This window comes from Panthera pardus, unplaced genomic scaffold (genome assembly GCF_024362965.1).
Source record: "Panthera pardus isolate Hobbes unplaced genomic scaffold, ASM2436296v1 HiC_scaffold_11, whole genome shotgun sequence".
NCBI classification, from domain to species: Eukaryota; Metazoa; Chordata; class Mammalia; order Carnivora; family Felidae; genus Panthera; species Panthera pardus.
In genome coordinates, this window is record NW_026526666.1 from 89,832,011 (window position 1) to 89,855,428 (window position 23,418).

General features: G+C 54.6%; 1 protein-coding gene across 5 annotated transcripts in view; it reads right to left on the reverse strand.

Annotated features, from left to right (window-relative positions):
- Positions 1–23,418, reverse strand: part of EPHB2 (EPH receptor B2) — a 194,114-nt gene that overhangs the window by 108,970 nt on the left and 61,726 nt on the right. For all 5 annotated transcript variants that reach the window (XM_053898830.1, XM_053898826.1, XM_053898829.1 and 2 more), the window contains exon 3: positions 19,764–20,448. In XM_053898830.1, coding sequence (XP_053754805.1) covers positions 19,764–20,448 — 685 coding nt within the window. The remainder of the gene's footprint in view (positions 1–19,763; positions 20,449–23,418) is intronic.

The window sequence follows — 23,418 nt, forward strand, 5'->3', positions numbered from 1 at the left end:
CCTGGGTCCAGGGTGGGTGCGGTGGGGTGGGGGGAGGGTTGCTCACAGCCTCTGATGGCCTCCAGCCCAGCTGGCTGGGCTGGGTGGTCGCAGGGAGGTGGAGGGAGGGGGCGGAGGGCGCCAGCGTCCTGGGGCCAGACTCTTCAGGCAGTGGGAGGGGAGGTCAGTTCCTGAAAGAGAGGGGGCTCAAGTCGGGCCACAAGGGGAGGGCAGGTCTGGAATCTGCACACGACGGGCACTGCTGGAGGTTGGGGGTTTACCCAACACCCACTCTGGGCCCGCGGCCCCTTGTTTAATCTATTCAAAGGCCCTGATGAGGAAACTAAGGCTCAGAGAGGACGGGTGTGACTCAAGGACCCACAAATGGGGGGTCATGCCAAACCAGGACACTACTCTGACCCTTCAGAACCCAATTTCTGAAGTACCTTCAGAATGAACGGGCCAGCCCCCCTGACACACGTCAGATGATGTGGACTCTCTGGGCAGGGCGACTCGTCCCATACCTGCAGGCGACACCAATCCAAACCTGCGGGAATCTAGCCTTGGTGGGAAGGAGAAGAGCAGACGGATAAACCCCATGCCGACCAGGCCTTAGTCTGCATCCTCAGCAATGGCTCCCACTGAAGCCTCCACCGCAGCATCCCTCAGGACTGAGGCTGACCTCTTCCCTGTGACCCCCGACCCCCACCCCTCAACCTGCTCTCCCGTGTTGACCTCAGGGGCAGAGGGCTGTCCCAGCTTTTCAGAGCCCAAAGGGGTGGATTCTCCGGGTTATCTGCCTTCCACGGGGCTGTGAGAGCCCAGAACTTCTCGCTTGTCTTCCAAGGCCACCCTAGAGCACCTCCTGTGTGTCAGGCAGAGACACGGACTGCTGCGAGCTTCACGCGGCCCTTCCAGGCCGACTCTCTTGTCCTCATCTTACAGACAAGAAAACTGAGATTCAGGGGCGGAGGCACCTGCTCAGGGCATGGAGGAAATCTGAACCAGGGCTTTGTGAATCCTGTGGAGCCTGGGTTGGCTTCCTCCCAGGCCCCACCTGGGCTGGGCATGGGGCTGGGGCTGCTCAGTAAGTGTGTATAGCAAATAAACTGGTGAGTAAGGAGAGTGTGCTCGGCCTGGCCAGATGATTCCACCAGCTGGCAGGTGAGGAGACTGAGGCAGTCAGGCTCTCTTCCCCCAACGTATACATGTGCACCATGCCCCTCCCCTAAGGGAGAAGGGGGGGTGCTGCTTGACCCCTGAGGGTCTGGGTAGAGGAGGCTCTCCAGCCTCCAGCTCACCAGGCCCTGGCTTCCAGGCAAGGGCAAGAGGTCCCCTTGGCCTGAGGGAAGAAGTGGTGAAGGGCCAGGAGAAGGGGTGAGTCAGGTTGAGAGGAGGCGAGATGGGGAGACGACGATAGTCAGATGGTACAGCAGGAAGGGCAGACGGAGGACTAGACCAGAAGGTGGATCAAGGCAGACCCCAAGAGAGGAGAAGAAGAAAGGAGGAAAACACAGGAGTAGGGGAAAGAGGGACAAATGGGAGGGAGGAGGGAAGAAGAAGGCGGGCAGGGGAGGAGTCAAGTTCAGAGGGAGGGGAGGGGCGGGTGTGCGGCTGCAGGGAAGGGCTGGCAGGCCAGGGCTGAGTCCAGTGAGGCCTACTGGGAGCTGGGGGTGGGGGTGGGATGAGGTCCCCAGAGGGGCTGTCACTGGAGCTGCTGTCCTAGCCTGAGGCACCAGCCGTGAGGGAGGGTGTGAGTGGGTCCGTGTGGCTGCACGTGTGTGTTTCAGGGTGTGCATGTGCATTTCAGGCCCAGGCAGGTGTGGGAAGCAGACGGGGGTGTCTTTTCTTGCTCTCTCGAGTCCACATGCCCTTCTCATTTTGTATTCACCAGAACTGAGCTGAAAGATTAATTCATATTTAATATGGCCTTCCCTGGCAGGATGGGGATTGGTGTAGTTTGTGATTTAAAAAAAAAAAAAAAAAAAAAAAAAAAGGTACCAAGTAAGGAAGAATTGATCAACTGATTGATGTTTTATCCAACCACTCAAGCACCCACCACTCGCTCACTGAGCACCTGCCATGTGCTAGCCACTGTGCTGGAGTGAACCAGAATCACCAACCCGACAAACTCATAGCTGCACTGATGGCTGCAGCCTGGAGGGTCTATGGGGTCCTGAGCTTAAGGGTTGGTTCCATAAATTACCATGCTCTGTGAGTTGGGGCAAGTCCCTTTGCCTCTCTGAACTCATTTTCTCACTTGTAAAACAGGGTGGCGATTCCTACTCCCTGGGGATGGTGTGGGATGAGGAGTAGTGCATGTAAGGGGCTTGGCTAAAGAAATGCTGGTTCTCCAACAGTGTGCTCTCAGGCACTGTGGCCTCCTAACCACTACTGCTGGCCAGGGACCACCTTGGGACTCCCCTGGCTCTCCAGTCTCACCCTGTGGTGATTTGTACTGAAGACGCTGAGCATCCAGAAGCTGCCAAGTCTGGCAGGCCAGAGAGGCAGCCACAGCTGTGCAGTCCCACTGGGTCACTAGGGTGGGAGGTGGGTCAGCCCTGCCCAGCCCAGGCAGCTGTGGAATGAGGGTGCGGATGGGGGTGGGCAGGTGCCCCACTCTGGGAAGCCTCACACCTGCCCTGCCTCTCAGGCCTATGACATCCAGGGCTTCCTCACCCTCCAGGTCTTAGCTCAGGTATCCCTTCCTCCAGGAAGACCTCCGGGACTCCCAGACTGAGTGTGGTCTCATACCCACCCTCCAGGCCATCTTATGGGTTCTCACAGTCCTCGGCTCCCCCCTGCACACACTCCATCATCTGGGCATCAGGGTCTCATCTCTCCTGGTCTCTCTCCACTATGAGCTCCTGGGAGCAGAGGCCATGTCGGATCCGCCCCCTGCGTTCAGGCCCAGCACACTATAGGCTCTGGTCATTTCCAGAGGCACTGGGGCATTTGCTGGTCACGGGCAGAGGGTCAGACCATATTCTGTCTGGTGCTCCTGGGGACACGGATGAGGCTGCTGCTTTCCCTGAGGGCCCCAGATCCACTTCCTCAGATACCAGGTATCCCCCCTTGGGGAGGGGACATAGGGACTCTGCTCAATCAAGAGTTTGGGGATGGGGTCGGGGTGACACGGGTTAGGGATAGGGAATGAGGAATCCCAGCTCTGCCCCCGCTGGCCTCATTTTCCTTAGCTGTAAAGCAGGAGGATAGCTTCGTGGTGGCAGTTGGGGAAGGGCAGGGTGTTGCTCTTAGCCTGGTGGCCATGCCAAGGAGAGGCTTGTGGTGGCTGTTTCTTTAGACACCATCTCTCATTGGCTGCCCCCTCCTCGTTACTTGGGATTCCCCCAGCCAATCCTACGGAAAAGAACCTTTAAGACAATAGCCCATCCTTGCAGTCACACTGACCCCCAAATCCCCTCCTACATGGACATTCTGGTATCATCTCCCACAGTAGGCAGATCCAAGCTTGGTGGCCAGTGCTACTTTACTCTAGCTTTGGGCCTTGATCCTCCAGGCCCCAAACGGGGAACCAAATGACCCAACGGGGCCATCACTTCCCCAAGCACCCCCACAGGTCAGGGTGGCCACTCCTTACCAAGCCAGCCTGCCTCCCATCTCCCTTCCCCCCACTTCCCCCAGCTGGATTCTGCACTGAGCAGCGGGGCCTCCCTCTACTCTCCACTGGGACGTGACATTCACCAGTGTCACTTCTGGTCCCATCTGCAGAGTGCCCCCCACCCCCACCCCGGCAGCTAATCCCCACAAAGCCCAGCGCAGGGCCCGCATGACAAGCAGGCCCCGTCAGCCTGCAGCTCCACCGGGCGTGCTCAGAGGGGCCGAGGCGGGATTCCGCGCGGCTGTCACTCTCTCTGTCCGCTCCTCTAATTGGATTCCCAACACGCAGAGGTCAGCAGAAACGCTGGAGAGAAGAGAATCAAAGGGAAGGGGCATTGGGGAGATAAAGAGAGGCATTCTTCCCAGGCCACAAAGACTGCAGCTCGAGGGGTGGGAGGGGACCCCATCTGGAGGGGGAAGGGGCAGGGAGAGCCGGAGCAGACAGCAGAGACCGCAGGGCCGGCTTTCCTCCAGCCTGGCACTCCTCCCCTTGCTCACATAGCGCCTTGGGCTTGTGTGCCATCCTGCCCTCTGGGGGGATCTGGGCATCCTTCAAGGCCTGGCCTCCTACTCCTGCCTGGAAGTGTTCTTGGAACGTGGCAGGAAGGCTCAGGAGATGGACAGACCTGGGTCCCAATTCTGGCTTGCCACCTGCTACCCAAAGTGGGGTTCAGGCAAGTCTTTGCAATTTTCTGGCTTCAGTTTCCTCCTTTGCGGGATAAGGGTAACACCAGCCGCCACAGAGGGCAGCAGCTGGTGACATTAGTGACACAGAAGTGACATTAGCCAAGTCCTTGGAGCACAGGGCCAGGGCACAGTAGGGGTGCACAGTTCATGTGTGCCCTTCCCTCTCTCACAGAAGAACCACGGCTCCTCCACCGGCCTGTCCATGACCCCGGCTTTGGGATATTGTGTAGACACCGCCTCTCTCCCAGGAAGAAAGAGAAAGTGCTGCGTAAACATAACACCCGAGACAGATGTGAGAGGAACCACAAGCCCCAGCCTGGGCGGGGACTTCGTCATCAAGCCTTTTCCACCACCAGAAACTCGAGGCTCCAGGAAGTGAAGGGAAATGCCTGAAGCCATCCGACTGGAAAACAGCAGAGCCTGGACGAGGACCCTGACCCCAGCTCAGCACTCTCACTGAATCCCCCCCAGGGTCCCCCATGCTCGTCCCATGAATGATAAGCAGCGTCTGCATGTACGTGTTGTCTGCACAACCAGCGGGGAGGCGGACAGGCCAGCCTTGCTACAAAACGGTCCCTATTTGCTTTAAGAGCATTGCAACCGCTCACTTTGGTTCATGAAAGAGACATGAAGAGGACCTCAAAGGGAATTTCTAAGAGACAGAAAAATCAATGGCCCTGACATCCCGGCCCCCAGAAACTGTGTGTGTGTGTCTGTATTACACACACACACGCGCGCACGCACACACACACACAGGCACAGTCCACTATCTTCCACAGCATGTACACACACATGCTCACAAATACCTATTTTCAAGGGTATGCATGATACACTCTGGCTGGATCTCCTGTGGGTGGATGTGCCCAAAAGCACACATACCGACCTGACCCGCGGTGCACACACCCAAGGACATAGACAGGGACCCTCACATGCAAGGATGGACGCACTCACTTGTTTCACGTGGCACACGCATTCCTTTACACGTATTGGTCCAGCTGATCTAGCACATGCATGAATATGCTCTCCGCTGCACACAAGTGTGCTGACACAGGTCAGAGGGACAGAGGAACACACAAATACAGGGACAGTAATGACATACAGTGGGCTCCAGGGTGACCTGCTCAGACAAAGGCACGTATGTGTCCCACCCCTGAAATGTATGCACCTGCTCATTATGTCCAGAAACGTTCCAGGCACACACGTGGAGGTTGGGCCAGTGGGCGCACTTGTGCACATACAGACACAAACACACTCCCAGCAGGCCCAGCCAACACTCACACACCCGAGGGAGCTAGCGCACACGCACGTGCATGCGTGCACACACTCACACACACACACACGCACGCAGGCAAGCCAGGATGTTCTGCCCTGATGCACGGACCCCGCATGTGTGTATGCATATCCCTCTCAGGCCTCCAGGGAGCTCCCACAGACAGACAGCTCTGACAGCAGGGTGTGGGGGGAGGGCAGCCCAGGGCTAGGGTTGCCAGGGATACGGATGTGGGGCTCCCAAAGCTGCTCGGCCGCCCAGGCAGCGTAAAAAGGCCAGCAACCACTCTTAGGTTTTTTAAATGTTGCTAAACAGATGGCAACACCTTTAAGGGAAGAAACTGGAGTCTGGTTTCCTGGAAGGAGCCAGGTAACATGAAGCTCTGGCCCCAGAATTTGCTGGGGACAGAGGGATAGAGGTGGGCAGAGCTCTGACTGGCCCCCAAGTCCTACCCGGCCCACTAGTCAGATCTACTACACAATAAGGTTATGGGGCCTCCTTGCTGTGTGGCCTGGAGTAAGTCAACTGCCCTCTCTGAACCTCACTTGCTTCCTCTATAGAAGGGGATGGTGAAAACCCTAAGCATTTAGATAGTAAGTTCCAGGCTAGGATCAGCACTGACCACATGCCACCTGCTGGGTGCGGTGCCCAATACTCTCATTATCTGAGTCCTCACAGCTCATCTGTAACACTCCATTTATTGATATACCCACTTTGCAGACGAGGAGATCAAGGCTCTGGAAAGTGAGTCATCTGTTTTGGGTCACATGGGGAGTAAATGTTGTAGCCAGGATCTGCACATAGGCAGCTGGCCCTTAACCGATGTTGCTAAACCTTCCTGGCAGGCAAGGTGGGGTCACGATTCTCATGTCACAGATGTCACAGCTGCCCTGCTGGCCTCACCAGGGGCACCATAAGGACCAGGCCGATAGAATCAGAGTAAGAGTCATTCTGTAGACGGTGACACCGAGCCCCACAGGCAGGAGGGGAGGGAGTTGCTGTGCTAAGATCCCAGAGTAAGGAGGGCAGAGCCCAAATTTGGACCCAAGCACCCTGACTCTGTGAGCCGCTCTTGTGCTGCTCAGTAAACGTACCTTATCTAGTCAAAACGCTGCCATTCCACAAGCGCATATTAGGCGCCTGCTGTTTGCCCAGACTTGCTTGTAACTGAGAGGGGATTATCAACCAAGCCTTACCCCCAGAGACATGTATACACAGCCTTGCTCCCCAGGAGCTCTGCCAAGGCACTGACTGTGCCCGCCTGAGAAACATTGCTTTCTGGAGCAGGAGGACCCCCTCCGTTCCCCATCTTCTTCTGTCTTCTGAGCCCTTAACTCCTCTGAACCTCTCCCAAACCCCGTGAAGCTGGGACTGCAGGACGCCCCGGCCATGTTGGTCCCCCCCCCCGAGCCCACTGGAGGTGGTAGGAAGAGGCCCGGCCTCACTGAGGGTCTTTGTTGGTGTCTTCACGAACATCAAGCTTGGCAGGTATGGTCTCTGAGACTGGGGGAGCGGGGCTCTGCAATAAATCTTTATTTAGAATAGATCCTAGTACTCTAGAGACTGCAAATAGCGGTGAAGACAGAAATGCCTGTCCTCAAGGGGCACGCATTCCAGCTGGGAAAGACAAGTAGTGAAGTGACAAACAAGTGAACATACAGTATGTCACACGGTGATAAGGGTCACGGAGGGAAATAAAGCAGGGAAGGGGACGGGATGCATGTTTCCATGTGTGTGTACCCATGTGCACTCTTTTCAAAACTGGGGCAATGGGGGGGGGGGGGGTCTTGGTGAGAAGGTGACTTTTGGGCAGAGACCTGCAGAAGGTGAGAGGGATACCTGACAAAAGAACATTCCAGGCAGAAGAAACCACCAAGGAGACCAGCGTGTCTGGAGTGGAGGAGGCAGGGAAGAAAGACTGGTCGGAGAGAGAGAAGGGAGCGACAGGTCTGTAGGGCCTTGTGGGCCAGTTTTAGGACCTTGGCTTTTGTTCGGTGTAAGAAGAGGGGCCTCAGGGGGTTCTGAGCAGAGGATGGGGGTTGGGAGGGTTAGAGCCTGGGCATCAGGGTCCAACAGGCCTGGCTGTGGTCCCAGCTCTGACTCTTCCCAGCCATGAGCCTCGGGCAGCTCACTCTACCACCTGAGCCTTAATTTCCTCATCTGAAGAGTGGGGGTAACATCCTTTCACTTCCTAGTTTGTTGAGAACCAAGTGAAGTAAGAAGTGGGAGAAAATGTTACTAACAGTGAAACACTGTACAAATATTCCGGGGGAAGAGGACAGCTTTGGATTTCGTTTCCAGCGCACGATCCATTAGCTGTGTGATCCTGGGTTGGTGGTTTTAACCTCTCTGAGCCTCCACTTGCTCCTCTCTAAAATGAGAATATCACCTATAGCCAACCTCTGGGATCTGTAGGATTCAGTAAAGCTGGAGCACCTGGGTGGCTTAGTTGGTTGAGCATCTGACTCTTAATTTCGGCTCAGGTCAGGATCCTGGGGTTGTGGGATTGAGTCTCACATGGGGCTCTGCACTGGGCATGGAGCCTGCTTAAGACTCCCCACTCCCCTGCCCTGCTCTCTCTCCGCCCTTCTCCCTGCTTGCTCTCTATTTCTTTCTTTGGAAAGATAGAAAGAAAAAGAAAAAGAAAAAGAAAAAGAAAAAAAGAAAGAAAGAAAGAAAGAAAGAAAGAAAGAAAGAAAGAAAGAAAGAAAGGGAGAAAGAGAGAAAGAGAGAAAGAAAAAGGAGGGAGGGAAGGCAGGAAGGAAGGAAGAAAGAAAAGAAAGAAAAGAAAAGAAGGAAGGAAGGAAGAGAAAGAAAAGTAGTAAAATGCTGTAAAAAACAAAAATGTTAAAAAAAAAACCAACAGGAATCAGCAAAGTATTCTATACGAAGCCTAGGGCATAAGGCCTGGTGACTAGCAGGTGCTTAACCTGCTAATGTGTGTCCCTTCCTCCTTGGGCTTTTGTCTTTGTTATAGATAGCTGGGGTCTGGCAGGAGGTACAGAGAGCTGGGGTAGAATCCTGACTGAATGCTGTGTCCCTGGACAGGCCATTTCATTTGACATCTTTGGGCCTCAGTTTTCATAACCATGAAGTTGCTGATCAGTCATCTTGGGCCCTTCACTTGAGGGAGCAGAGAGGACAGGACACAAAGCGGGCGTGCTGTTTGGACACCAGTGCAATGGGAGTGAGTGTGCGTTTGTGGGCCTGTCGGTTGGCTGAGCAGACGAGTTACCATGAGCAGGAAACAAGTGCATGTGATGAAAACAACAGCACCATGCAACCTCCACAGGACCCAGTGGGGAAAGGTTGGAAAGGCCTGAGGAAGAAGCAAAGGGCCCGAGATACCAGACAGAGGAGGAGTCCCAAGGCTGAATGACCTTCAGGGAGACGCTGGTGGGTCCCCCGGCCCTGGGTTGGTTCATCTTCAGGATTCAGGAGCCAGTTCACATCCCACCAAACTCACCCCCACGTTCCTTTTCACCCAAACCTTGCATCCGAGCTGCTAGCGACTCACCCCTGGGGTGGACCACCTCTTCCCACCCAGATGCAAACTAAGGTCCCCTGTGGAGTTTCAGGGGGGGCCCCGGGGTCTCATGCCTGCAGATACGGAGGCCAAGGGTGGAGGCTGTCTGTCTCTCCAGAGGGAGCCCATGTCATCTAGTTCCGGTTCTGGCCCAAAGTGTAATGTGGCCCTGGGGAAGTCAGGTCCTCTCTTGACTTGAGTTTTCCTCGTCTCTAAAATGCCGATAATAACCTTCGCCTTGCTTCTCTCATGTGGGTATCATGCAGATCAAAGTATCTCATAGGGTGAGACCAAATGCTATACAAAAGCAGCCTCTAATCTCTTCTGGAACAAGGCAGGGTGTAAGTAAATAAATACTGTGCATATGTAAGACATTATAATTACAAATGGCATTTCCCCCCCAAGCTATGGAAAAAACCCCACCAGTTTGGTATAGTGTGAAGAATTCTCATTAGGACTTTAGGAGGCCTGGGTTCTGATTCGAGCTCTGGACCTGACAAGGTGAATGAGTCACCCCACCCCCTCTGCCCAAAGCCTTGGTAGGGCTCGAATACATGGTGGTCTCAGAGGGGCTCTGTCCGTTCTGCCGGTGAGGAATTAACAATATAATGTCCCCCAAGGAAAGCAGTCTGGGGTGGGAGAAAGGACTCGGGCTTTTCCAGGCAGGTCAATTCAAGCCTCTTACCTGCTGTGTGGCCCTGGCCGACAGGCCTGGGAATTCCCTTCTCTGGGCCTGCTCCTCCTCTGAGGTCAAAGTTCATACCTAAAGGTTTGGAGGAGGGGGGAGCAGGGAGAAGCAGCAGGATGGGGGCTGAGGACAAAGGGCCCCGGGGAGGGGGTGCCCCGCAGGGCAGGGTGGAGGCCAGAATGGGGCCTGTGGGGCCTGAGCCAGCTGCCGCAGAGCAATGAAAATCTCTTAACCACACGGAATTGTTAACGGCTCCCAAATCCTGTTGTACCACAGGCTTAGAAAGGCTTAAACTGTTAAATGCATAAACTTCCTCAATAAACGGGCCTCTCTCGCCAGATCCTGAAGCCCAGCCAGATGTAAAGGCAGCGGCTGGAGGGAGGGGAGCTTCCCCAGCTGTTTACGGTCTTGCCAGAGCGCTGTGGAGGCAGCCTGTGACCAAACCATGGGCCTTGGTGCCTTCAGGGTCCCACGCCAGTCTGGGGCCGAGAGAGGACAGCACAGGGGCTCCAGAGTCAGAGGGCCTGCGCTCCAGTCCTATCCCTCCGTAACCGTGTTACCTCAGACAAGCTGCTTGCTCTCTCTGGGCCTCAGTTTCCCCTCTGTAAAACAGAAATGATGATACCTAACTCCCAGGGGGGACTGAGAGTCATTGAGACCCAGAGTGACAGCTGCCTGGTCCACAGGAAGCTCCTAACAAACGCAAGCACTGGTGCCTGCCACAAACCCTTTTCGCCACCTCCAAGAAGTGGGAGAAATCAGAAGCGGGGGGCATGAGAATGCACACCTACCCTGCCACCTCCGAGGAGTGTGACCGCGGGCCCCAGTCTGTTTCCTAGTCCGCTGGGGACATTCAACAAGGTTACCGTGCAGTTTGAGAGACGAGGTGAGCATTCGGTAAATGCTGTGTGGGAGCAAACAGACTCTTCTGTTTGGCCAGAGGTTAGACGAGGGGTGGGTGCATGTCCCTCCTGGAGGTCTTCTGTCCCTTGAGCATGAGGAGAAGAGACCCACAAGGGCTTCTCCACCCCTGAATCTCTGCTCTGGGACAGCATTCCATTGTGCCCAGCATCTCGATATGAAACCAACTCGTCCTTCAAGGCCCAGACACAAGCCTCCCTCTCCTACTAGGAAGCCCTTCAGATTGTCCCACCAGGGTGGCCCCACAGTCCTGAGTGTAAGCCCTTCCCCGCCACCACCTCCGGGGCCCCTCAGCAATCTGGGAGGTGGGCAGGACAGAGTATATCCAGGCCTCATCCCATTCTGGTTAATCAGTTGTTCAGCGGTTGCAGAAAGCCAAGTTCACATTCTGCCTCCGCTGCTTACTGACTGTGTGGTCTTGGGCACAAGACCCTCCCTGGACCTCAGTCTCATCATTTGTGAAATGGAGCTAATAATGATGTCAACAGAAGATTCGAAAAGATCCTGGAGCGTGTAACACAGCACTGGGCACACAGGAGGGACTGCCTAGCCTTCAGGATTCCTTGCAGCCTCTGCCTCACTCAGCCCTTTGACGGCATGGAGCTAAAAAGCCTGGCAGTCCCTCCACCCTTCTCCTCTGCCCTACATTTCTCCTCTCCCCACCCCCACCCCCAGCTGGCTACACCTTGTTGGGGGTGGGGGGGGGGAGGGGGAGGGGAGGTCAGCAAGAGGCCAGGGTTAAAAAAGTATCATTTCTGACCATCTTTTTCTGGACTAATTCCTGCCTTTCCTTCCTTTCAATCTCCAAAGCCCTGGAAAAATGGCTCCTCCTCCAGGGGGCCTCCCCAGCTTTCCCCAGACTCCTTCCTAAGTGCCCCAAGGCTATAGTAACAGAAGGAGCCATCTCCCCCACCCCCACTGGAAGTTCTAGGAAGGCAAGAAGGGCCTTCATCTTCTCTACAGTCCCCACATCTGGCCCAGGGTCTGGTGCACAATAGGTGCCTGGGGAGCTGTTATGAGTACGGCAGGACAAAATTGTTCAGTATTTCCTGCCCAGACCCCCGAGGGGATATGAAGACCATATTATTCCATGCCCTGATATTCAGTTCCTTCCATATAGTTGACCCAGAGAGGAAATTGGGCTGAAGTGGCCCTCCCTTCCTTTCTAGGAATACCTACTGTAGCTGCCTCAGGGCCTTTGCATCTCCTCCTCCTCACCTGGCTAACTCCTGCTCCTCACTCAGCTTCCACTTAAACAGCTCCTCTTTCCAGAAGCCTTCCTCTGACCACCAAGGCCCTGGTTGATGCTTCCCTAGGTAGGTTGGGTTCCTTTGTCTGCTTCCACCTTCACTACCTACAGGCATGTCTGTCAACATCTCTAGACTGGGTGGTCTGTGAGGGCAGGGCCCATAACTGACCTTTCCAAAAACCCCGATGCCCGACCCAGCACCTGGCACATGACAGGCACTCAATATGTGCTAGCCTCCTGGTCTTCTATGAAGACATCACTGGCCTCTCTAAGAAGCAAAAAAGTCACAAGCTGGTGTTCAGTGAATCTCTGATGGCTGGCTGGCTGGACAGGTGAACCAGCGTATGGACAGATGGATGGAGGGTTGTAAACAAAGATGCTTTGAGAGCACAGGGGAAGGGGAACTTCGATTTTTAAGAGCAGAGAACTGAATAGCCTGAGTGTGCTGGCCAAGGTCCCCTCCAATCCCCTTTTCAAAAGGCTGGCCTGTGTGGTCTTGGGCCTGGCCTGAGCCTGGGGGTCTGGAGAGGATGCCTATTACCCCTCCCGCTCCCCCAGCTGGGCGTCTCCACCCTGCCCTGGAAGAGATGTAGCAGAACTTTCTGTGTGGGGGTCTGGGCCTCTCCTCCCACCCAGCATTCCAACCCTCACACCCTTTCCCCAGCCAGCACAGGCCCTGCCAGCTGGAGGCCTCCCTCCTCCTCACCCCAAGACGGACCGCACCCTACCCCACAGACTCGCCAGACGCATCTGGGCCACTGGTCCAGCCTCTATGGGAAGGGCTGGAACTGAAAGCAGGGTATGAAGGAGGCCACCCTGAGGTTGGCCCAGGACCCAACCCTGAGGGCCCAGAGATAACCCCTGGCCCCTCCCTACCTTGGCTGAGGGAGCACAGGATTCTGGGAGAAAAACAGAAAATAAAGCAACAGGCATAATATCTCCTACTGGTGAGCATGTGGGGAAACGGGCACTGTGTAAGTCTGCTGCCAGGAGGGTACCTGAGCGGTCCCTCTCTGGAGGGTAACTTGGCCCTGTGTGTCAAGCTCTAAAAAGCATTTGATCCCACAATTCCACATCTGGAAACATACCTACTCAAATATGAGTATTCGTGCACAAAGAGACAGGGACAATGACTTGCATCCCAGCATTCATGAAGAGCGAAAAATGGCCAGCAATTACATGTCGAACAACAGAGGACTGGCAAATAAATTATGACACATCTTTCCTATGGAATTCTAAGAGCCTTCCAAAATGATGCCAGAGATCTAACATGACACGGGAAAGTGTCTGTAAAATATCAATCAGTCAAAAATCCTTGTGTATTTTTAGCGGGAGTCCATTTTTTCTTTAAAATTAATCAATACGGGGGCCTCTGGGTGGCTCAGTCGGTTAAGGGTCCGACTTCGGCTCAGGTCATGGATCTGACAGTTTGTGAGTTCGAGCCCCGCGTCAGGCTCTGTGCTGACAGCTCAGAACCTGGAGCCTGCTTTGGATTCTGTGTCTCCTTCTCTCTCTGCCCCTCCCCTGCTCACGTTCTCTCTTCCTCTCTCTCTCTCAAAAATAAATAAACATCAAAAAATAAATAAATAAAAAATAAATCAATATGTGTAAATACACTTAGAAGGATCTCCGCCAGCCTGTTACAGTGACTATCTCCGGGTGATTTTAATTTTCTCCTTTTTGCTTATCAGTAATTTCTAAAGATTCCACAAATGACCTACATTGCTTTTGTGATAAGGAAACGTTTTTTTTTCCTCAAAATCAAAAGCTCATCAGAGGGGGGAGGAAAACATTCACAGCAGAAGACGGTGTTCATAGAAGTCCCTGTTTTTATTTTTATAACACTTTTCTAGGTATTTTCTCATTTACTCTGCACAGCAGCCTTTCTGTTTATCCTGTTTTGCAGATGAGAAAACAAAGGCTGGGAGAGGGTCAGAGCTGGGGTTTGAAACCAGGTCTCCAAGGCCAAGGTCAAGGAGAGGTCACGGCTGGGGAGGTGGGGGGTGGGGTGGGTGGGTAGCAGGGCTAGGAGCTGCCAAGCAGGGCAGGGTGGAGGAGAGGGAGAGGCTGGGAGAAGCCCAGCAGCTGGGAACTGGGAGTCTGGAGCCAGAGGATCAACATGAACGTGCAACCGCCCCCCACCCCCACCCCCTCCCCGCTGGCTCACAGCCCCTCTCCCTGTCCAAGCTAAATATTAAAAATCCCATTACACCCCGACAGTACACAGCAATCACGATCACTGTGGAACTGCCTCCAGATCCCTTATAGATGCGGGTCTGCTGCTGGGAGAGAGGAGGGCAGGGTCCCCACTAGTGGTTAGGCTGGGGATCTGATGGGCAGGGGTGAGTAGGAGCTGAGGTAGGGAAGGAGAGACCAAGAGAAACTGGGATACAGAGACAAACTTGGAGAAACTGAGGCAGGAGCACATTCACAGTCAAGGCCAGGAACATCTGGAAAGAGTCAAGAAACAGACTTGGGAGCTTGGGGGGGAGCAGCCGCTGCAGGGAAGGAGTTCCAGGGCCACCCTCCTGCCCCCACCCCAACCCCGCCGGCAGATCTGCTGACGGCAAGCCCCAGTGGAGACCATGATGTTGCGGAGACTGGGGACTTGGGTAGGAGAAGGGGGCAGAGTTCTTGTGAAGGAAGTCCCTAGAGTCCCTCACCTGCCAGCTGTACGCCCAGTGCAGGTCCCGATCAGGTACCCAATAAAAAGTGCACAGAGGAATGAACAGGGAGAAGTCACACCCTAGCACCTGCACCCAGTAGGGCACAGGACACCCCCCAAACACACCCTATACCATCATACCTCAGGGCCTTTATTCATGCAGTGCGTTCCCTGACCTACAATTACCTCCCTCCTTTCTCCCATCCAAATCCTACTCACTCTTCAGGGCCCAGTTCAAATGTCACCTCCTCCTTGAAGCCTTCTTCAGAAAAGATGCTTTCTTTCTCATATTCTCAAAGTGCTTTGACTGGATGGACCTCATTTCTGGAAAGACCGTACTCTGCCTTATTCTCCATGTGTCTGAGTCCCCTGCTCACCCAGGAGCCAGTGAGCCAAACCCTGTGTCTCAGGTGCTCTCTGCCAGCCTTCCCAGGGCGGCCTCTGTCACCTCAAGTGACACCTCTTCCAAGAAGCCTTCTCTGGCCCACCTGGCTAAAGCAAGTCTTCTTTGTTCTCTCTTGCTACAGCTTTTCCCCCCTTTCATTCATCACAGCCCATAACTATTTTATTTATTTGCTCACTAACTTTTCGCCTCCGTCTTCTCCCATCCACCCACTCAGACGAAAAACTCATTCGCTTCTGTGTTTCCCAGCATCGGTGTGGGCTTGGCTCATAGATGGTACCCGATACATACAGATCTGCCTCAACTGACGATGGGGTTACATCCTGACAGACCCACTACAAGTCGAAAATATTGTCAGTGGAAAACTCGCTTAATGCACCCAACCTACCACACAACATTGCTTACTCTCACTTACCTTAAATGTGCTCAGTTGAGCAACATCCTCTAACACGAAGCCTGTTATATCTCAGGCAATTTATTGAATACTGTACTGAAAGCGGGGAAAGAATGGTTGCATGGGTACAGAATGGTTGTTCTTGCATCACTTGTCTGCCCTCATGATCGTGTGGCTGGCTGCCCAGCAGAAGGAGAGAGTAGCAAACCAACTATCACCAGCCCAGAAAAAGATCAACATTCAAAATCTGAAGTACAATTTCTGCTGAATATGTCTCACTAGAGCACCAGTGGGAAGTTGAAAAAATTGTAAGTCGGACCATGGTAAGTCGAGCCTTCTATATTTGCTGGAGGGCTAAACGGCACACAGAAGGTACTTAATATATGCTTGTTGAGCGGTTGACTGGCTTCTCCAGGCCCCTCCCTTCTCTACTACGCCCTGCACACAGTAGGCACCAGAGGTTGGTCAGATTGAGTCAGTTTGGCCTTCTGTTTTGTGAAACGCTCAGGGCACTGGAAACTCCCAACCTTTCGTTAACCACCACTGTCTGTCCCCCCCACCCCTTCACCCTCCCAGGATGGCTGCCACTCCCCTGAGGACTCATCTACTTACTTGTCATCTGTCAAGGAGACTTTATCCGGCCTTATCTTCTCCAATTGTATTAACAAAGCAATGGATTTTTTTCCTATCAAGTTATGCCTCAATATTAAATGGATCTTCCCAAACCACACTCTCCTGTAGATTCTGCTAATGACCCCTTCCATCCCCGAGGGTGGATGTTCCCGGGCTGGGCCTGCGGTCACCAATCTGGCTTGAAGTCCTGTTTGTCTGACCAAGGGTATGTTACCACACCACGTGTCTGAGCTAATGGTCCTGTTACAGAAACATGAGGGCCGCTTGTTTAAAAATGTTGATTCTTAGGGCGCCTGGATAGCTCAACTGGTTGAGCATCCGACTCTTGATTTTGGCCCAGGTCATGGTCCCAGGGTTGTGGGATCGAGCCCTTGCATCAGGCTCTGCGTTGAGCGTGGACCCTGCTTAAGATTCTCTTCGTCTCTTCCTCTGCCCCTCTCCCCTGCTTGTGTTCTCTCTCTCTCTTTCCTCCAAATAAAAAAAAATAATAATACAGTAAATTCTGTGTTATCCATCCATCTGTGGCTCCATCAGAGACACAGAATCAGACCTGGGGTAGAGGTTTGCACCAGACCCAGGAATCTGCATTTTAACTAACTTCCCAGTGGATTCTGAGGCAGAGTCAAGGCCAAGAATCCCTGAATTGGAGACTGGAGACTGAGAAAGCATGCCGCCAACCACTCCGATGTGAGCTGTAGCCACCAGCCCTACACATCCTGGGCCAGTGGGACCAGTGCCTCTGGGACTTGCGCTGGAGTAGCCCCACATCTGGGTGGCCGCAGCACAGGCCACGGCATCGGCTGGTGTCCTTCTGGCTTCCTGAGCTCATTAATCACACCCTGACTGGCCTCCACTCACACCCAGTGGCTGGCTGGGCTAGGCTGGGCCTGGGGCAGGCAGGCTGGCCGTAGGTCTGGGGAGGTGGGCTGGAGGGGGGTGGGGCCTACTTGCACGGAGAAGCTCGGACTTGGAGAACCTGCCTGTGCCAGGTGGCCTCTATGATGGCCTCAGTGACCCCACCTCCTGGCACTCACACCTCACGTAATTCCCTCTCCTGGAGTGTGGGCTGAACTGGGTGACTGGCTTTTAACAAAGAGAATACAGCAGAAGCTATGAGATGTCACTTCTGAGATGAGCTCATAAAAAGACTGTGGTTTCTGTTGTGGGTGCTCTCTCTAACGCTCTCAGGTCAGTCGCTCTGGGGGAAGCCATTGCCCATGTGCATCCCTGTGGTGAGGGACCAAAGCCTGCAATCAACCGTGAGGATGAATGTGGAAGCAGACCCCTCCCCGGTGATGCCATCAGATAATACCACAGCCCCCGGCCAAGAGCGTAGCTGCAGTCCCAGGAGAGACCTTGCACCAGAGGAAGCCCCCTGAAGCCATACCTGGATCCCTGAGCCTAAGAAACTGAGAAAAACAAATGCTTTTGTTTTCAGCTGTGACGTTCTGGGGTGACTTGTTATGCAGCAATGGGTGACTAGTGCACCTTTTCATCTGGGCACCTTCCAGTGACAGTTCTTCCTCTGTCCCTCCCCGAACCCCAGCCACAGCCAGGTCAGATGCTGTACCAGTCCCCCCTAACCCGTGGTGCTTCATGTCCCCAGATCCTTGTAGATCCATCCTCCAGAAGGCCCGGGCCACCCAGTCAACATATGCCTTTCCCAAGACTCAGCCCCGATGTCACCTCCTCTGGGAAGCCCTTCTCTTTCTGTGCCCACTGGATTCCAATCAAAGCAAGTCAAAGGCATGCCCTCCCTTGTTCATTTACAGTCTGCGTCCCCTGCTAGACCGTGAGCTCCTAGACGGCAGGGCCACAGCCGCATTCTTGTCTGTCTCACCCGACGCTCAGCACAAGGCCTTGACACAGAGCAGGCGCGGGCGAGGTTTGATGAGTGAATAAACAATGAGCGAGGAGTAACTGATTCTGCCCTGTGGCCCACATGGCCCGCCACCTCCTGAGGCTGTGCACTTTCAACACTCAAGTATGGAAAGCCAGATCTGTTATCTTCCCCCAGAAACCAGCTTTTTTCCCCAAATGTCCTTTTCCAGGACCGTCACCTCCCTGCAAGCCGGGCTTCACTGTTTCCTCCTTTCCTGCACATGCCATCCTTCTCACTCACCCTCCTCACACCCCTTCATTCTAGCCTGGCTCCTTCCCTGCACAGTGGATGCCCACTCCAGAGAGCCACCACCTCTTGCGAACACGGCCGCTGCTTCCCCACAGGCTCCTGCTGCTGTCTCTTGCACCCCACGTGCCCTCCCAGGCACCTTTAAAATGCTGCTTCAGAGCATGGAGGGTAGGAACAGGGACAGGGGATGTGACAGCATTTTATAAACGGGAGGGTCACTGCAGCTACCTCAGGCCACACTTTCACCGGTGCTGCAGGGACCCTGGAATAGGGTCCAGACTCTTTGCCTGGCACATGGGGGACCCCGGGACCCGATTCCAGCAGGAAAGGCAAGAGCAAGTGGCACAAATAGGGCTTTAAATCACCATCACAGCTCACGTTGTAGAGTACCTGCACCAGGTCGGGCTTTGTACACGTCTCGTTTAGTCAACATTTATTAAGCTCCTACTGTATACTGCAAGTCATTATAGTTGCTTTACAGTCTTGACTTGTTGAGTCTTCGGAAGTACCCTATGAAAGACGGTTTCATACTCAGCATAGGACAGACAGCTCATAACAGGGGTGGTATTTGAACGCAGGTCCGTCTACCTTCACAGCCTTCTACCACCGTGCATCGCCTCTTACAAACGTCTTAGGTTTGCAAACCACCTCCACGATTCTTCACCATAATAAACACCACCCGTACCACCGCTGACTTAGAACGTTTCCTTAAGTTAACCAAAGTGGCACGGTGGCTAAGGGTGGGCTTGGAATCACACTGCCTGGGTAAGACTCCTGGCTCCCCCACTCACTCTCTGAGCCTCGATGTCTTCATATAAATGGCACTTTCTCTCACAGGGCTCTTGTGAGCATTAAAGGAGTTAGACCTAGAAGGTGGTCGGCCCACAGGAGAAGTGGTGGTCAGGAGGCCTGGCTCACCTCCCCACCTGCGAGGATCGGAAGTAAGCGCGTGACTTGCCTTGGCCACTGAAGTGGCCAGAGGAGTGTGCACGGCCATTGAGGCAGAACCCTAGAGCCGGCACACAACCCAGCTCACACCGCTTCCTTCCGTCCTCGTGATCACAACATTGCAAATGGCGGCTCCTCCATCCACTTGGCTCCCAGAGGGAGGAATCCTGGAGCCGACCCACGAGGGACAGGTAGCACTGGGCAAGAAATAAACGTCTATTGTTTGGTCACTTCACTCCAACCTGGCCTCTACTGTCCGATCCAGCCAAAGTCCAATAAGTCTGAACTTCCAACTGTTACTTACTGTGACTTATTTCCGCAAAAAGGAAACCACATCACTTTCGCAGATGGAGACATACAGCACCACTTGCCCCTGTTAATAGTCACGTAATAATTAAAACGAGAAACATCTATCCTGGCACCAACGAAAAGCACCTTGCACGCTCTTGCCATTCAAGAAGCGCTCTTCAAATGTCTCCCTCCAAGACACCGAACAGCGGCTGCACGTTTGGAAACCCGGCCAAAGAGCGCCTCACGGTCGGCTCCAGGCCACTGCCCTTGCCAGCCCGGGACCCCAGGCCCAGGTCCGCAGCCAATACCAACTCCACGCGCTTGCAGGGGCACCTGCCCCACTGCGGCAGTCCTTACCTCTGCAGACCGTGCCGTTCTCCACGGCCTCGAAGCCGGCTTTGCACATGCAGCGCCCGATGGGTACGAGCCACTCGCCGTCCCCGTTACAGTACAGCTTGATGGGCACGTCCACCTCCTCGGCATTGGTGATACAGCTGCCCCGGGCAGCCACCAGCGATGTGCTCTCAGCCCCCGACAGTGTCTCCTGGAAGACGGCGCCATTCTGGATGATGCGGGGGCACTTGCGGTAGAAGACACGCACGGCAATAAGGGACATGCAGCCACCGTAGTCCTGGAAGGCCAGGTAGAAGCCGTTGCGGGACACCGGCCCGAAGCTCCGCACCTCGGTGTTGATCTTCATGACCCGGCCACCCAGGTCCACCTGGGAGAAGCTCTCGTCGGCCGCAATGGTGTCCACCTTCACCCACGGATTCTCCATCCAGTTGGGGAAGGTCTTGGTGGCCGAGTCGAAGTCGGCCTCATAGTAATAGAGGTTGAAGGTCTCCTTGCAGGAGCCGGGCACGCTGGGGATGCTGCTGCAGTCACGCACGGAGAACTTCATCTCCACGTGGATGCGGTGGGCACCACGGCGCCGGATGAACTTGGTCCGTAGCCAGTTGTTCTGGCTCGACTCAAACACGTTGCACACCTGGTACGTGCGGATCGTGTTCATGTTCTCATCGTAGCCACTCACCTCTTCCCACTGTGGGTGAAACACTAGTCAGGTGGGGGAGATGGGGCTCAACCCCAGGGATCGTCTGTCTATGGGCGAGACACAGACCCTGCCTTAGGGAACCCTTCAGTCTACTGGGTGCAAATAGGACTCTGGCCACTGGGGGCCTCCTAGTCTAACGGGGGAGGCACAGCCTCTACCTCGGGCATCTTCTAGTCTGATGATGGAGACGTGAGTCGTACCATCAGAGAACTCCCAAGCTGAGGTGGAGACATGGACTTGGCCCCCAGGAATTCCCCACACTGTGAGGGAGACATGCCAGTCTGATGGGAAGGGCACACATGCTGCTCTTGGTTTTCCCCTGATTTATACGAGCGATGTGACCCTCACTCCAGGGCAATAAAGGAGACATGGCCCCCGCTCCTGGGAAGCTCCCACCTGGAAGGAAAATTAGGGAGAGGCCCAGCCTGAGGGGATTCCTCTGCTGAGAGCAGACATCGCTTTGTGTCTGGGGAGTACTAGTCTGATGGGAGAGACAGAACTTCCGCCTACTGGGAGCTCCTATTCCGATCTGGGAGACACAGTCCTTACCCTAGGGGATTCCCAGGCTGACAGAAGAAGAGCTCTCACCGCCATGATGGGGAAGACGGGCGGTCTGTTCTGGGGCCTAACGTGGTTAAGAATGTACCTGGAGGGAGACTCACTCCCTTCCTGCCTGCGGCACGTGCTTCAGCACCTTCCCTGGACCCCAGCCTGGCTCTCGCACACCCAGCTAAGGGATTCCCGAGCCCCACTGCTGGGTGGCACCGGGCAGGGCCACGGAAAGCTGGGGATGAAGGGTGCGGGGCACATGTCTCCTCACACATCCTCACAGGCCAACCCTCACATGCTGAGCCTTTGTTCACACTTTTGTGCCCTCCTCGAGAACCCTCTCATCTTCTCTGCCCATCCTTCTGGAACCTCTTGTGGTGTTTGCATTCATTGGCTCTCCCTTGGGTCTTTGGGGACAACCGGCCTGGTCTGGGCGGGGGCCGAGTACTCCTGGCCCTCTCGGCCTGGTCTCCCCAGGGGGGCTGAAAGCTTACTGAGAGTAGCCACGCACCCCCCTCTTTGGCACTGGGCTGCCTTTACCCGGGGTAGACCCAAAAGAGCCCCAACAGCAGAGCACCCCCTCCTAGCCATGCCGGCCTGGGGTGGGTGCTGTAAGAGGACCTCATTTCTTTGTCATTATGGTCACACATGGTGCATATTATTATCTCCATGTTACAGATGAGGGAGCAGAGACCAGGGAAGTGAGGTCATCTGACCCAAGCCACACAGACCCAGACCCATTCCTGCACTCGTGCACACAGCCTCGAAACACAAGGACCCACAAGTACCCCGGGAGTCCTGGGTTTTGCCCCTGCCCTGCTAACTTGATGTGTGGCCTGGGGCAAGTCACTTCTCCTTGCTGGGCCTCAATTTCCCCAGCTGGGTGGAGGAGGGGGAGGCAGGTGGCGGTATAGAGGTGTCACCCTGAAGTCGGTGTTCCTTGTCCTTTGGCCTCCCTCGGATATCTGGGCCAAATCTTTGCGGGGCAGTGCAGTGGCCTGGGGAGGGTTAATGTTGTGAAAGGCCAGTGCCCGTGGGGAAGGCCGAGCTGGAGCCTGCTAGCCCAGCCTCTATGTCAGTGGTGGCTCTGAAGCTCCCTACATTGCTTCTTTTTTTTTTTTTTTTTTGGTGGCACCATGTGACAAAGTCAGCCCCTTGTTACAACCACTGCTCTTCTTCAGAACTTAATTAGAGCACTTAATTAGAGCACTCTGCCTTTCTCCCCTCTCTCTAATTAACATGCGGAGGCCCTGCAGCCTAAACACCCCAAATAATTGCGTCCGGGGGCCCTGCAGCCCAGCCTGGCCTCATTACTGATAGGGTGGGGCTGTGGGCCCAGCCGCCTTCGCAGATGGAAAATTGGTGACAAGAAAGAGCCACAGAAAGAGGCCTGACCCTAGGGCCCTGCCTATTGAGAACACAGGCCTGGGGTGGGGGGTGGGGGGGATGTAGCTCCTTGGGGCAGCGGCCGAGTCCCAGTGGAGGCGCTGGGATGGCGGGGAGGGAAGAGATGGGCTGTGGGGACCCAGGGGAATGAGGAGGCAATGATATGAAAACCGGTGGCGAGGACAATGGTGATGGTGGGACTACTGTAGCTACTTATCACCGGGACCGTGCAAGACGCCGTACGGGAAAACCTCACACCAATCCTGCGCAGAGGACATGACCAACATCGTTTTATAGACGAGGAAACTGATGCTCAGACAGGCTGAGGAACTGGCCCCAAATCACATGGCTGGTGAGTGGCAGAGCTGGGACAGAATTTCAGGCATGTCTGACCCCACAGCCTGTATGTAAGCGCTGGGCTGGCTGGTGTGGGAAGAAAGAGGAATCTCAGATTGTGCCTGCTCTTGCTTTTGAGGGGCTCACAGCCTACATGGGCTCAAACCACTGGCCCCAGGAAAGTAGGGGGGCCATGGAAGTGGTCAGAGAGATTTTGGGGGAAGCCTTGTGTTATGGGTACGCAGAAGGCTCGGTCACAGCCCTGGATACAAACCTGAGCCCCATCACTAACTAGGTGTAACGTCCCTGGCAGGCGGCTACACCTCTCTGAGCCTCAGTTTCCTTACCTGTAAAATTGAGGTGTTTCCTCCCCTTATTATTGGAGAAGATGTGTGTAAACGTGCTTCCTTGATACAGTATATGATAAGTGGGTGCTCAGAAAATGACAGTTCACTTTCCTCATCTGTAAAATGGGGGCAATGCGAATTCCTGCTTCTCAGCCTTGCCCTGAGGATGCCATGGGATAAAGGCTGAAAGCATCCAACATGTTGTCATGGTAACCGGCACGCCAAATAGTAGGGGACCAATAGGGTGGGTCAATGAGAGGCAAGCCCTGGGCCCTGAAAGAGGGAAAGGGGATGGAATTTAGGGGGCATTCAGACGCTGCAGCAAAACCCCAGGTCTTCT